At 43.0% G+C, this 15,158-nt stretch overlaps 1 protein-coding gene across 2 annotated transcripts in view; it reads left to right on the top strand.

The window, feature by feature from the left end:
• The first annotated feature begins 4,591 nt into the window (after positions 1 to 4,591).
• The window catches only part of LOC109528542 (adenylate cyclase type 6-like), a 34,936-nt gene continuing 24,369 nt past the window's right edge, over positions 4,592 to 15,158 (top strand). Inside the window, exons 1-3 of one of the 2 annotated variants that reach the window (XM_019891294.1) lie at positions 4,592 to 4,803; positions 8,075 to 8,282; positions 8,364 to 9,303. In XM_019891294.1, coding sequence (XP_019746853.1) covers positions 8,263 to 8,282; positions 8,364 to 9,303 — 960 coding nt within the window. In that variant the 5' untranslated portion in view covers positions 4,592 to 4,803; positions 8,075 to 8,262. The remainder of the gene's footprint in view (positions 4,804 to 8,074; positions 8,283 to 8,363; positions 9,304 to 15,158) is intronic. The other variant, XM_019891295.1, reaches the window with a different exon arrangement.

Here is a 15,158-nt window from a genome sequence, read left to right as displayed (position 1 = left end):
CCACTCAACTAAGTGGAAATAATATGATGTAAAGAATACAGAGAATAATTTTGTTTACATATTTATGAAAATAAAATAACATAAATTATAAAATAACATAAAATACATAAAAGTAAATTTACTTTTCTGAGAATGTTTAGGCCAGCAGAGAAGGCCTTGCTGGCCCTCAGGGTCCGCCACTGAGTAGTAGTATCAGTATTAGTATTAGAATTAGTATGGAAACCTGATGTGCTAGAGAAAAAAACGAGGGCAGATTCGGAATCTATGAAAAAACAAAAAATATCTAGAAAAGTTTCCCTGCACCTCTGATTAAATAGGTTTGGAAAATGTTAAATGTGTGCAGATTGCCACCTACAGACGGGCTTTGCTAATCAAACTTGGCTTGCTCTGACCAACCAATCAAAGGCTATAAAATGTGAGGTTATTGTGGGACAGCTAGCTGGAACTATGAGGGAAATTTTAAATATGACTGGTTAAAAAAACCCTCCTCCATTACTAATACTTTTTAAATTACGTAGGCCAGAACTACTGTCTCTGAAGGCCATGAGCAGACTATTTGAGGATGCCTTGAGCCAGAGGCTTGTTGGCCATAGGGAAGTTTGGGAGGACCCATGCATTCCAGGCCGAAATTGTGGCACATCAGGGCCAATCGTCCCCCAGCGCACCTCCACTGTCAACGAAGTTCCTGCGCACATCGGCCGTAAATCGAGTGCACAGTCCATGTCTATTGAAGATGGTCATGGCACAGGATTTACACAAATACAAAGTTTATAAGAGAAACTTGGGAAAGTATTCTTTGAATAACCATGTGCTGCTTTTGCTGTAAGGTGTTTCCTTCTTGCGAGAATAGTTTCAAGTCACCTTTGAATTCATCCAGAACTCCTCAATATTAGTTAAGTCCGGGGTATCAATCCACTGTGTTGATGACTCAGGGGGCTCTGTGCAGGCTGGAATTGTTTATGATTGTAGTGACTGCCAACAAGGCCGCCTGTCTCTAGCTGTGGCCGGCTTCAATATCACACATGGTCGTGTGAGTTAGGTGGAGGTTAAAGTGGGCAGGCTTGAAGACAAGGCACACGTTTAGCACTATTTATCACAAAGTACTGCAGATCCACCAACTGTTAGCTCAGAAACTTGGAAGATACCCCCATATGTGGCGACTGCTCATCACTGATTAATTCCTGCAGCTGCTGATCAAGTGAGGTGCAATGTTCGGTCGGCAATGGATTTTTTGTAAGCTGCTCCTCAGTTTATGTCAGTTATCTGACTGGGTCTCATTCCCAACCAAGGTTACCTGTGAGTTCCCTTAACCTGCTGGAATGGGGTCGAACATCAGCTTCTCTGCTATCTGGAAAAATTGCCATGAGTGCTGTCGGAAGAAAATAATCCAAGATCACTTGTGAGGTCGTTATGTAATCCTGTCGACCAATATCTCTAACTGACTATTTAGTCCAGCTATAGAGGTAATGCTGCCTTCAGTTCACATGTATTTGAGGCCAAACCCAGCAGATTAACGACAAGTACTGATCTTGCAGTTGGCCATGTACAGTGTAGTAGTATGTATGAAAAACTTTGACTTGAAATGAAAGTCATAGAGTGAATCACTCTTTTTATAGAGTGTGCCTTTTGTTTTTGAAAGCAAACATATTTTTTTTGGTGCTGTGTGCTTCATACACCGAATTACCCGGCCACCAGTAAGATACGTATGCTCTACTGTGAGCGCTGAAGCTGCCTTGTTGAGCAAGTGTCATGGAGGAGACTCTAAAGCCAAATATGAATTCAAGAAGTGCCTTTTTGAAGTGGGGAAAAGACAATTGCCACATGGAAGGTTTGTAACTCGAAGGTAAGCGACGCAACATTCTACGGCATTTACTGTACCTTCATCTGTCAGGCGCAGGTAAGATAGCTGTGTGAACTGTGAAGCTAAGGGTTGACGCACCTTGCCTTATCTGACTAGGACCCGACATGGTCATTGCAAAAATGACAGTTGGCCACTCACCCCTGCACATTGGGCAATTTAGCATCAGGACTCCTTGCGATGTGAACTGTAATACTCTTAAATTGTTGTTCATTTAAGTTTTTTTGTGATGTAAATGCACTTTTGTGCATATGCACTTAATTTTTAGAGATATAAATAAACTTTTGTTGAGTTATGATCAGTGAAAACAGGTTTCATTGTCACTCCACTATATGAACTGTATGACTTGATTTATGGCCAGGGTTGGAAGGATAACATATTTGTAATAACTGTATCTGTAATCTGATTATCCCTTTTCTTTCTGAAACTGTAATGGATGACAGTTCCATTTTTCAAGTACTGTATCTTTAATACATACGTCTGGTACATACATTCCGTTACTTCCCAGGCCTTCTTACGACTTGCATGAACCAAGCAATGACTTAACTTGACTTGCTTGATATTTATTCACAGTAACTTGGGAATTGCTTTAGACTCGAAGGTTACGACTTGAGACTTACTTGCGAGCTGCACATATGTGACTTACTCCCACCACTGCTTTTCAGTCTCGGTAATACAATACCGCAGCAAATGTACGCGCTGATGCTCATTAAGCACACATCTACTCATTTCAGCAGTGAAGTGGAAAGTTTTCACATCAGAACAGTGGAAAGACTGATGTCAACAGTTTGCGTTTACTTTTTTTTTTGGGCTTTTTTTGTTTTCCAAACGATTGACCCACCTCAATTAGTGCAAGACAGAATGTGCAATTATAAGAAGAATATTTCAAGAATATATACTGGATACTCATGGTAGCATGGTGACCTCACCGTCCTGAGGTACAGGTTTCGAATCTCAACTCAGGCCTTCCTGTGAGGACGTTGCATGTTCAACTTTTGCTTGTGTGGGCTTTCTTTTCGGGTATTCAGGCTGCTTAACACCTTCCAAAAACATGCAAGTTAGGATGACTGAAGACTTTAAATTGTCCACAAGTCAATATTATTGCACAGTTTTGTTTCACCAGTGAGTATGTAGTTGCCCCACTAGTAAGCCAAAAGAAAACATTAGTCATAAGACACAGTCAACAGAGCGCTGAATTGTCTTACTAGTGAATGTACAGTACTAGTACAAGTGCAGACAGTATTAGGACCTTATGCTGGATATCAAGGATTTCGAATGAACACTCAAACAAACGGTATTTACCAAGGCTCATCCCATGTGGTGACGGATCCCTGCAGACACCTTTCTCACCACTAGAGTGAGTGCCGCCATCCTAAATTGGACCGCGCTAGGCAAAGACGAGCGTGGCTGAGAACAGCTGCGCCAACCAACCAAAGTTCTACTTACTTACACAGGATGTTTGAGAAATTGATTTTCAAAATAAGAGGTTTCATTACGTCAAGTCCAATAAAGCGCTGTAAACCTCAGCGAAATTTAATATTTTCCTTCTTCCATCAATATTATTAAAAAAAAAAAAAAAAAAAAAGATCAACCTCTCTAATGACAGCGTTAGTGCAATCCCTGACATAAACAATTTAACATTATACAGTAGTGCCACTGAAAAAAATATGTGGCTATTGGTCGATGTTTCTGAAACATACACGGGTTATAAATAGTTTAGGATTGTTCATTATCGTTAATTTTTATTTTGGTTTGACTTTTGTACTTTAAATATAATTAGCTCCGAGGTGTGATTGTGACCATGAATGATTGTTTGTCTATTTGTGCCCTGGTATTGGCTGGCAATCGGTTCAGGGTGTACCCCGTCTATTGCCCAAAGACAGCTGGGGTGGGCTCCGGCATGCCCACAACCCTCAAGCGGATTAGAAAATTGATGGGTGGATGGACAGTTTTTAGAGTTAGGCATTGCTATTCTTTTTCACCCTAGTAGCCTTAGTCATATTTTGACAAAAAGTTTTTAAAAAATTTGTTATACAGTATATATATTTTTTAATTATTTATTTTTTATTAATTTTTTTTTTTGCCTGAAACATCTCCTTAGGGTCATGGCCACGTCACAGAAACAGAAATGCTTGACCACAAACCTTTTGCAGTTTGAACATGTTCAACATTTCTTTATGACAATTAAAACAAAACAAAAAAAAAACGTTTGCGACAGTTAAAACTGTTGGCAAACATCTTTGCAACCTCTTGCAACCTTTAACGAACCCTGGTGAAAACCCACCATTCGCTAAATTCGCCAATCCTCACAAGCCATCTTAAATGTATTTTGACACCAGTTTTCACAATGGCTTTACCCTTTTTTCGAACACGTCAGATTTTTGAGACATTTTCATTTTTGTTTGGAGGTTTGCTTGCACAACACGGATTTGACAATTCCTCTTAGTTTCCAACTTCAGGAAAAATTGTACCTGAGGCCCCCTTCAATTCATAAATATTGAATATTGAACATTATTCCTTAAGATGTAACTATCATAAATATATTGCTGAGTTAAATAGTACACTTTTGTTTACTTATTATTGTGATTATGATTACGAAATTAACTCAATGTTAGCGACGGACAAACGTATGCGCTAGCCGTCTGAAGACAGTGTCATGAAACACCACGCTAGTTTTATTTTAAAAACAATCACCGGAAGTGAGATATGGTCTCCCTCGTATTACCTCCCTCGTCTTGACAGTCTTGCTCGGAGCCGGAGAGGGTCAGGGGGGAGGAGATGCAAGGGAGTGGAGCAAGACGATTCCGGGAGGCGCACCACAGGGTGACCACTTCAGCGGCACCATCCGTGGGCAGCTAGCCCCACCAATGGTCTTCCACCCGGAACGTCCACTGCCACTTCTTCGCCGGATCGCCTTGTCCGCTGCGGTCGCGGAGATGATCACAGTGAGTCCGCCGCGTCTTGCTCTCAAGTGAGCCGCCGCTTTGCACACACCATGACAGACCGACGCGTGTAATACAGAGTGTCCAATACGCAAGCACACGACCCCGAAGCTGTTGTACCTAGCCGCCTGGCGACTCTCCGTCAAAGTGGAGTGAATGACATAGTTGGAGGCCGCCATTCTTCTGCTGCTTGTTGGCAAAGGAGACGCGGCCGGTGCATGTTTTTCACTCAGACGCTAAGAACAACGTCAACGCCATCTGCGTGGCCGTTCGGGCTGTTGTATTTCTTGTTGTCACTCAACACAGACGCGCGCCTGCAGATTTGAGATTTTTAATAACACACGAGTCAAAAAACACCTCACTGGACGTCGCTTCCAGTGCAGTTTGTAGACAATCAATTGCAACGAATTGATGCTGAGGAACGTGCAGCAGCAATTGCATGTGTCGCTGTCAGTAATATGGAGGAGAATACTGATGCATAATACTGAATCGAAGAGGCTAAATGGCTGCGCGCGGCGTCTCTGTGTCGGTCCACCCGCTGGACCAACGGTCCCCGCTATGGTTGTCACATAGGCCACGCTGTTATGTAACAAGAAGCCGACGCTGTCTGAATGCAGTCCCTCACAACACGGCCTGCGCGTGGCCCTTTCTCTCTCTTGCATTTACATCACATCATTCGTGTGTTAGACTTGAACGCGTCCGAACAGAATGAGACATTAATTTCCCCGCAGATCGCGTGATTATTTGGAACATCTGGACGGCAGCAAAAGATGCGCAGCCTAGCGTGGGCATCACGTCGAAAATAGAGCAAGCTGCTTGATGAATGACTTTGTGTGTGTGCGTGTGCGTGCGCGCATGCGTTTGTGTACGTGTTTGTGTGTGTCCGCGCGCGCGTGTTTGTGTGTGTGTGTAAGGGGTAAGGGAATTAGCATCAATGTAGCGGCAGTCCCGTGAAAAACGGCCCCTGTAGGAATAGTCAGTCCCACGCCCTCCCCTATCCCCCACCCGTCCACCTCCCAAGCGAGCTCCACGCTCACAGCGACCACCGCGACGCGAGTGGGTCCACGCCGGTCGACCTTGTGCAGGGGAGAGGAGGGAGGAAGCCAGGGAAGGTGGAAGGGAGGGGGGGGGGTGTCTCCTTGAATCTGGTCGATGGGGAAGAAGAGGAGGAGGAGGAGGAGGAGGAGGTATTGGACGTGCCAGAGAAGGCGCAGGCAGGCAAGATGGAGCGAGGAAATGCTATTTTTGCTTCATCAACGCAGCATGCTCCTTCCGGTTCAAAATGCAGGTCTGCAGGCCTGATAACATCAGCCATCTAGGTGCTAAGACCAACAGATGTTTTCTACGTCAGTGCACCGTGAACTCACTCTACATACACAGAACCACACACATTTCAAATGACAGATTTACAGAAATAGTATTCACACAATATTTGTTTCAAGAAGTAACTTCATGTGTGACGTTTGCATTTCCCGTTATTCTTAAATTGGACCTCAGATATTGAACCGAGCTGGTACGCTGCAGTGGAAAAGCGATATGATTGAGCTGGAATAAACTTCCGTCTTCCTCATGATGCCGAACAGGACAAGCAGTGTGAACCAAAGATTTAACAGATAATCATGGAACGCACTTAAGTTTCAATTGTCATTTAGCCTCATTCTTCTTTAAATCCACCATACACAGCATTCATGTGTTGTTTTACTAGTTGGACTAAACGGTTGACTGGCCAGTGTACATGTGCAGTCCGATGACGATGCTGATCCACCAATATTTATTTGTCACCGAGACACTAGAAACAAGACTCCCAGTCACAGAGTCGTTTTAGCAGACTGGAGGTTTTGTGATTTTAAGGATGTGCTGCAGGGCTGTCATATCCAGCCATGCTGAACATTATCGACTACCGCGATATTCATCTTGACAGAGTCCAGTTGTCTAGTGGCATTTATATGCATTTATTACTCTTCTTTATCGTCGGTTGTGATAACAGACTTCAAGTGCAAAGTACAGCAACATACAGCACAGATGAAATTTCTTCCCTCTCAAACAGACAACAAGAGGAGCCGCTGCGGGTGCCCGCGCCACCATCAAAAGAACAGTTCACATAAAATGACAAAATAATGCAACACAACACATAAGACACAGACAGTCGTGCAAACTTAACCACTTTTCCTGCATACACTTTGTTGTTTGAAGAAGTTATAGATGAAAGAGGAGTGAATCAAAGTGTCCTTTTCAAAAGTGGATCAAAGACGCCATGCTGGATGATTAGGGTGCAGTGTACATTAACACAAAAAAATATATTACCAAAATGCACAAAGACACACAAATGGTTGTTTGGTTTTTTTTTTCTCCTCTATACCCCTCGCGATCGATTTGGGACCAGTCAGCGATCTACCGGTCGATCGAGATCGAGGTAATGGGCACCCCTGATCTAAAATGTGCCAATGTAATCATCTGTTTTGGGTGACCCCAATTATTTCTCTCACGAATCTGTGTTCAAATGTAACATAAAATGAAGGAGTGATAGTTTTTGTATCTTCAAATTGTTTTTTGTTTTTTTCTATTGTCAGAGTAAAATGAAACTCACTCTAAAAATTTCGATTTTAGAGAGTAGTTCAACTTTGTATTAACATATAGTTTTGTTTTTTTTAAAACAAAATGAGAAAGATGAAGATGGAAAAATGTTGAAACAAATTTTAGCTGATGGATGGTATTACCAGTAAGCAGCACCAATTTTTGGCGAACAGTGCAAAAGATGTACACTAGAACAATCTAAACTAACAGAGTGAACTAGTTGATAGTCTTGAGTGTTTTAGCAGGTATGCGAGACACCAAATGAACAAATTGCTTCCTTGTGAATAATGTAGACGAAAATGAGAATTCGGAAGTTATGATGCTCCATATGCTTAACATCATCGCTACTTGCAAATGTGCATGATAAATGCCAAGCTGACTGCGGTTTCAGGCTTGGTTCCAGTGGTGGCACGACTCGGCTCGTTATTGACTGTTTATCAGCATTTTAGGATGAATTTTTACGATGTAATCATTATTTTATTCCCATTGCATTGGGTGTCCATTATCCATGAATTTTGTCTATTTGTGTGCCGGGCTGGTCCCATTCCCCGGCGGAGGCCAACTGTACAGGAAATAAAGAAGTAGGCTTGCCCACATCTGATCTTCTCAGCTCTGATTTGTTGCTCATGTGTCATCACAGATCTTCAATGCTCAAGTAACTCTTGCTCTCTTTCTATCTATATTTCAATTTCTCCTCTAGACCCAGAGAAAGCCGTGGACAACGGTCTTCTTGCAAAGTTTTGTGGTTTGATCAGCATCTCGGGCACACTCAGAGACCCGGAGCTTTGTGGCGCACATTTTGACCCCATCAAGTCACTCCCCGTGTGCCGCCCTGCAGTGTGACTTCGTATAAATGAGTGAGACAGCTGCGAGGGAAAGGGCGGGGACATGTACCAGAACCCCAACAGGTAAGATACCAACCCAATCGGGAATGCATTTGAATTGTACTTATTTGTCTTTGATCTTTTTGTATCGCTGTCTTTACGCAGAATGTCCTGGTTCAGTGGTTTCCTAGTCGCCAGAGTGGATGACCGTAAGACCGCGTGGGGGGAGCGCAATGGCAAGAAATCCAAACGGAGGGGAGGCTCATCTCTCTGCAACCCACGTTACATGAGCTGTCTGCGGGATCCAGATGCGATGGAGCCTCCCTCCGGCGCCCCCCTCCACCAGCACCATCGTGGAGGGATGGCGGGGGCCGTGGGAGGCGGGGGCAACTTTGGAGCCCGTTGTGGATGGCAGGAAGACCACTACGGAAAAAGGGCCGGGCCCCATAGGGAAGGGGTGGGGCTGAAATCGGTGGACTTGGACTTTGAGGACGGCGAGCTGAAGGGCAGGAAAGGCGGGTGCAATGGAGGCGGCGGCGACATGGGAGACGACAGCGTCAGCGGCGCAGCTGGCGTCGTGACGGCCGCCGACTGTTGGCTCAGGGTGGTGCGAGTATTCCAATCGAAAAAGTTCCAGTCCCGCAAACTGGAACGTCTTTACCAGAGATACTTCTTCAGGCTCAACCAGAGCTCTTTGACCATGTTGATGGGGGTCCTCGTGATCGTGTGCGGCATCATGCTGACCTTCCACTGTGTCCATGCACCCCCTCACGTGGCCTATTCGTCCGCCTTGTCGGTGGCAATGGCGCTCTTCATGGCGCTTATGGTGGTGTGCAACCGCAATGGCTTCCATCAGGACTACATGTGGATGGTCAGTTATCTGGTCATCGGCGTCTTGGTGTCAGTCCAAGTGTTTGGGGTGCTCATGGTGGCACCCCGGAGCGCTTCAGAGGGCATCTGGTGGTCTGTGTTCTTCATTTACATCATCTACACCCTCTTGCCTGTAAGGATGAGGGCGGCGGTGTTTAGCGGAGCTGTACTGTCCATCATACACTTGGTGACCACCTGGCAGATCAACCAGGAGGACAGGTTCCTTTGGAAACAGGTAAGAAAGCTTGACACTTGACTGGTTACGCTGCTCGCTTTTCTCATCAGGGTTGGCGTATGTCAGGGGTGCCCAAACTTTTTGGACTGAAGACCGACTTTTCGATCAACCAACCTCCCGCGATCGACCCGTTACCGCGCACGCACAAACACACGCACGCCGTGATGAGCAACAGCCTGACACGGAGGCATGCAACGCACTTTTGTAGCCTGTTAGCTGTCGTAGCTCACACGTACCGTTTTAAAGTGCTTCCCTCGGCCATCTAGAAAAAAAAAGCGCACTACTTGGACATAACCAGCAGAGGCGCTATTGAATGAGTTGTGTTGATTGATAACGTAGCGTCGATGGGAGTTTCTCATTCAAGAAGAAATGTTTTTCTCAGTTCAACTCTGGCATCACACTATGATGTACAGAACATTCGGAGCGAGACTGATAACATCAATCAAGTGATTCATTGATCATTAATTTAATAATTGGTTCCCGTAAAAGGATCGAAGCATGTAGTCAAATTCGCATCGCAATTAACAACAGTTCCCACTTAGACCTTTGCTGCAATGTTGCTTTCTCTTCGGGTTGGCTTGGAACGTGCGACCAAAAGTTTTAAAGTTGTGGTTTGCTTAAGACTCGACCCAAATCTAATTTGACAAACATCCTCTTTGTGTTAATTTGGAGGGAACTATGCCTTTTGGCCCCGAGATGATCCAGCTTGTTAATCAGACAGTCACTAAAGTCTGGGCTGTTTGATTTTGGGAGGGTGGAGCACAATGGGTCTCTGTGAGTATGCAGTGTTGGAAGAAAAACTTCAAAACAAATATGCCCAAGAGCATTTGGGATAAACAAGAAACGCACACTCAAAGAATGTTTAACGGGAACAATGTGCTGTTCTGAGAAGTTAAATACAGATAATCTAAGTTGTTGCACATGTAATGATGGAATGACATTTTGGAAGAAACACAGTCTCTGTTTTTGTAGTAGTTCAAGTACGAATAAGTTTTGGATCTTATTGTAATGTGACTATCAGTAGCCAGGGATCCGACACAAGTATGGACGAATATGGAATTGGATTTTGTAAATGTTCAGGTCTGGAAAAATATGGAAAATTGGAAAGTATGGTATGAAAAAAATGAATGAACATCTTTCAAAAAAACTCGAGCTAGGGGTGCAGCGATTAATCGGTTAATCGAACAATAATCGATTATGAAATAAATCAAGAATTATTTTTGACAATTGTTGAATTGTTTTAGAGAGCTTCTCACACATGAAATTGTCCAAATCCTTGGAATTTCAGCCTCTCCCCAGTAAATATTCTCAGACTTATGTAGTCATCCATTAAAGCAGATGGCTTATGTTTGTGCTTTTTTTTCAAAACAAGTCATTTGCAACCATCTGCAACATCTGATTTCACTTTGGAATACAATAATTACAACTTTTGCCGATTTTCTGACAGATGTGACAGACCAAACCCGCAAATGAATCCGAATGAATTCACAGTTGTATAATTTTGGCACCGCCAATTTGAAATCCAAATGGAATATCCTTTTTCTGATAATGTCCGTTAGTTGCGATCAATGCTTTATTTTTTTTTTTTATGACCATAGATGCACAGAACATGACATATTATATGTATCCCATTATTTTTCTATTACTTATTCCATTTCCTTCATCTATGAAGTCTATTTCAAATGCAAATGTACCCTCTTTATTTCGGATGGGCTAATTGATTGTGCGAGCAGACGTTATGGTAAAATGTCCGCCATGTTTGTCACCACGACACATCCACAAACTGACATGTACTGAGTGTCTCTGTTCGGACAGTGTGTTGTTTGTGCGTCATGCCAAGGGCCTGGGGGCTCGCTGAAGGTCAGCGGGCCGAGTCAAGCTGCCTCGGCTGGACGCCTCTGTGCTTGCCAGTGGGAGAGTACTATGATATTAAGCAGGGTCATTCGGGTCTCTGTGTCGACACACAAGAGATGCTTTGTTCACTTCCCCAAAGGGAAGGGTCGAGGTGGTGAGAACGACAACAGCGAGGAGAGGGTGGTGGGGGATTACAGTATGGTGGCCACTCGCGTTCTGATCTTTGTCTATTATATAGGGATGTTCAAGACTACTTTTTTTTTTTTTTTTTTTTAAGACCGATACCATCACATGTACTGTACTCAACCAACTGTGCTCGATGATAACAAGTAACCGATGCCACCGTACTTTCGATACAGAACATTTCTTTGAAACCAATGACTGATCATTTCAAAGAAATGAATTTTTGTTTGTTTCTGACAAAAGGCGGAACGGTCACTCTGCATTTAGAAAATTGAAGTGCAAAATAAAACACAGTTAACTCTGAATTAAGGACTCATTTGGAATAAGTTCACAAAAGCGCAAGATAAAACTGACAAATCCCTGAGTTTTAGTCTTTGTCCAAAATAAATGGAAGTATAAAATAATACAGGCTCATTTGTTAAATGTTGAGCATGACACTCTGAAGTTGGAAAATAGGGACGCTAAAAGAATTGATCATATCAGCTGATATTGATTGTGATAGTTTCTTTTTACCTACCCAAAACAAAAAAAGTATAAAATGGATCAAACATGAAATGTAATAAAATCCAACTCTTGTACTACAAAACAATTAGGCAGCAGGGGAGTATAGCACTCTGAATACTACACAAGAATAAGTCAAAGCATTATGTCGCCTGTACTGAATTCAGAAAAAAAGAGGCCTTATTAATGCACTGAATGATATTTAATTTTTCTCAGTGAAGTAAAGCAGTTAAATGTGTGAAACAAGTACATGCATGAAATATCGTAATGGAGGAAGTCATCATACCACCCAAATCGAGTTAGCAACTAAACGTATAATGTTGGTAGCAGTACACTAATAATGCATGTTAAGCATTAATAAAAACCTTGTAAAGATACATCTGCTTACAGAAATTGCATCTTAATGGGCAAATGAGATGACTGACATGGATGGAGTTCACTTCTTTCAGCCTGCATGCCATTTAGTTTCTGACAGTAAAACGGCCACAACACATTGTTGTGAGTAGCCCATACATTGAAATAAGGCCGATATCGACCCGATAGCGGAACCTGATGTCAGTACTCATTCTTCCCCACTTTATAAATAAAAAAAAAGAAATGAATACTGTGCAAGACTTAACTGTGCTGTTTTGCAGCCATTAGATGAAGGAAAGCCATGTGTAGTACATTCATGGGAACTCTGCAATTAGAGCGTACACATCCGGCACACAGTATACGGTAGTGCAATCCATCACCCGCTTCAACAACGTTTGCCTTCGTCACGAGAATGAATGCTTTGAGATAACTGCGGCTCGGCGATGCTATGTGTATTCCGAACGTCGCCTGTGTACTATGAGGCACAGTTTTACTGTGTCATTAATCACGGCTTCTCGCTTGTGTGTATTTCCTCTTTCTTCGCTCACTCATTAACCCCACTGGGTTTTTGTCAGTGGTGAAGTTTCCAGATACAGCAAGTGTGGATCCTCATTTTTCATTTTTGATTTCTGCAGATTAAACAAAAGGATATCTGCGAAGGCAAGCTTTGTTCATGGTGCTTGTGGTTCAGAGTGTTGGCTAAGCAAATGCAAAGTTCATCTCACAGTGGCATCCATCTGGGAGGTCGGGGCATCCACGGATCAATGGATGGATCATCTGACGAGAAAATAGTTTTGTCCTTTGGCCGTACTCGACACTTCTCAAGAATTTCATCCAAATCTATTCGACTTGTCTCATAAATTAGACAGAAGGCATAACTGTGTAGAGTTAAAAATAGCCGCGGATCAAAAAACCTGGAATGATCACAGTGACAGTGTGTCCTGGAATGTTTATCTGCGATACAAGTGTGAACTGGCTGTTGGAGATAATGTGACAGGATTTTTAGATTTATGACTGGTGTTACATGTTCGGCCCTTGAAATGGAACTTCCTACATTCCTATAAACAGTCAAACCCATCTGCTGCTGAGCTGTAATGTCATCCACTTCAGTTACTTTGTTTTTATCTTTGCGTGTCTTGTTGTTTTGTGTACACGCTCCACTTAATTGCGGAGTTTTGAACCACTTTATTAATTATGGAAGGCTTTTCAAAATGTGCAACAGCTTGTAACATCGATGTATCAAGTTCATCATTCTGCTCGTTTTTTGGATCCTCAGACCTCACAGCTGAAACAAATTAGCCAGAGTTGTGCAGTCTTTACACACCCAACCAGCCACACGCACGCACACACACGCACGCACACTCTTGAAAAACAACATGACTATTTATTTGTGTAGAGATGTGATTTAAGATTACAATTCTTCTTGAGAATTTGAGTGTTTGGTTGAATTGTTTGTTAGAGTGTGCGTGTGGCCGGTAAGTGATGTGAAAATCACTAGTCTACACAATAACATTTCAATGGACACCAACGAGGACAGGACACAAAAGGAATCCTTGAGGTACACCGTTTGCAACCAATATCACTGATCTATCTCATCGAGGTGTTTACAATTCTTGGCCAAATGTTGCACAGGTATGAGTGTAGAAAGAGCACATCGATGCAGCAGCCGCGCTGCATATCACCAAATAACGCACCAGGTTTTGCTACACTTTCGAGGAAATTCAAATTTGACGGACTCTAATCAAACTGAACATTAAATGAGTTGGCAGCAAAATCTAAGGGATTTAAAATAAAGTTGCACTTGGTTGAAATGCGCATATATAAAACACTGTTGCATAAAACTCTCCATAAGGTTGTTTGCTGAGTTAAACAATCAACAGGATTGAATGGCTGTAAATCACTACATTTTAAACTGCGTCAATCCCATCAGCTGTTCACAGTCTCACAGATGCAAGTTGTGTTGAAATGTTCCCGTGTGCGTTATGCATCGATGCGAGACTTAGATCCCAGGCGAGCAAGTGTCAATCTGTGATTACCTGCGCAAAGATGCAGCGATACAATAAAGTGCCTCGGCGATCACCGGAGAAACCCACTCGATTCCTCCACTGGCTCCTTGATAAATAATTTGTGAGCGTAACGTGGCAGCAGCATTTTAACTAGGAGACCCGTCACATTTACAAAAAAAACACTTCGCTCGCAGCTTGTCTTGACTCGTAGAAGTCAAGGTGGAGAAAACGCAGTCTCTACAAAATGTGTTATGTGAACTGTTTCTTCAAAGTTACAATTTTTTTTTTTTTTTACATTTGCCTTTATATGGACACAGATAGGCGCACACACCCATATCTGTAGAAATGGGTGTGTGTGTGTGTGTGTGTGTGTGTGTGTGTGTCTGTATTTATATATAGATATATACCCTATTCTATCCTATGTATAATATACACCTAATATACTACTGCATACCTAGGTATTCACTCTTTATACCCCCCACCCCCGTACATATGCTCACACACATGCACACTCACTCACACACATACATTAGACACACATACCACGGCTGCTAAGTCACTGAGCCAACAAGAAGTCTGGAAATGAAGTCCCAGCTCAGCATCACTTCTGAGAATGATGGGGAATAAACAGCATTGCTAAGTGTCTCCCTCTGTGCTTGCGCTTAGTTGGTCCAGTGGTTGCCATGGAAACAGGTATGACTCAAGCTGCAAAGACCCAGTTCATTCTACTGGTGTACAGTTTGGTAATCGTCACTTCAATCCCCCCCCCGGTCGCCAAAAATAAAGAAAGAAAAGAAGAAAATGTGTTTTCAAAATGTATTCCCGCTTTTCACTTTGAATACAGCAGGCCAAGGACGTGTGACTGAGGGCTCCGAGCGAGTCTGCTGCTTTGCCGCTCCCACTGTTGTCGTAATGAGACGGTCCATAATTAACCATGGGTCATATGAGCGGAGGGCG

Source organism: Hippocampus comes, unplaced genomic scaffold (assembly GCF_001891065.2).
Source record: "Hippocampus comes isolate QL1 unplaced genomic scaffold, H_comes_QL1_v1.1 scaffold174, whole genome shotgun sequence".
NCBI classification, from domain to species: domain Eukaryota; kingdom Metazoa; phylum Chordata; class Actinopteri; order Syngnathiformes; family Syngnathidae; genus Hippocampus; species Hippocampus comes.
This window is presented reverse-complemented; position numbering and strand designations above follow the sequence as displayed.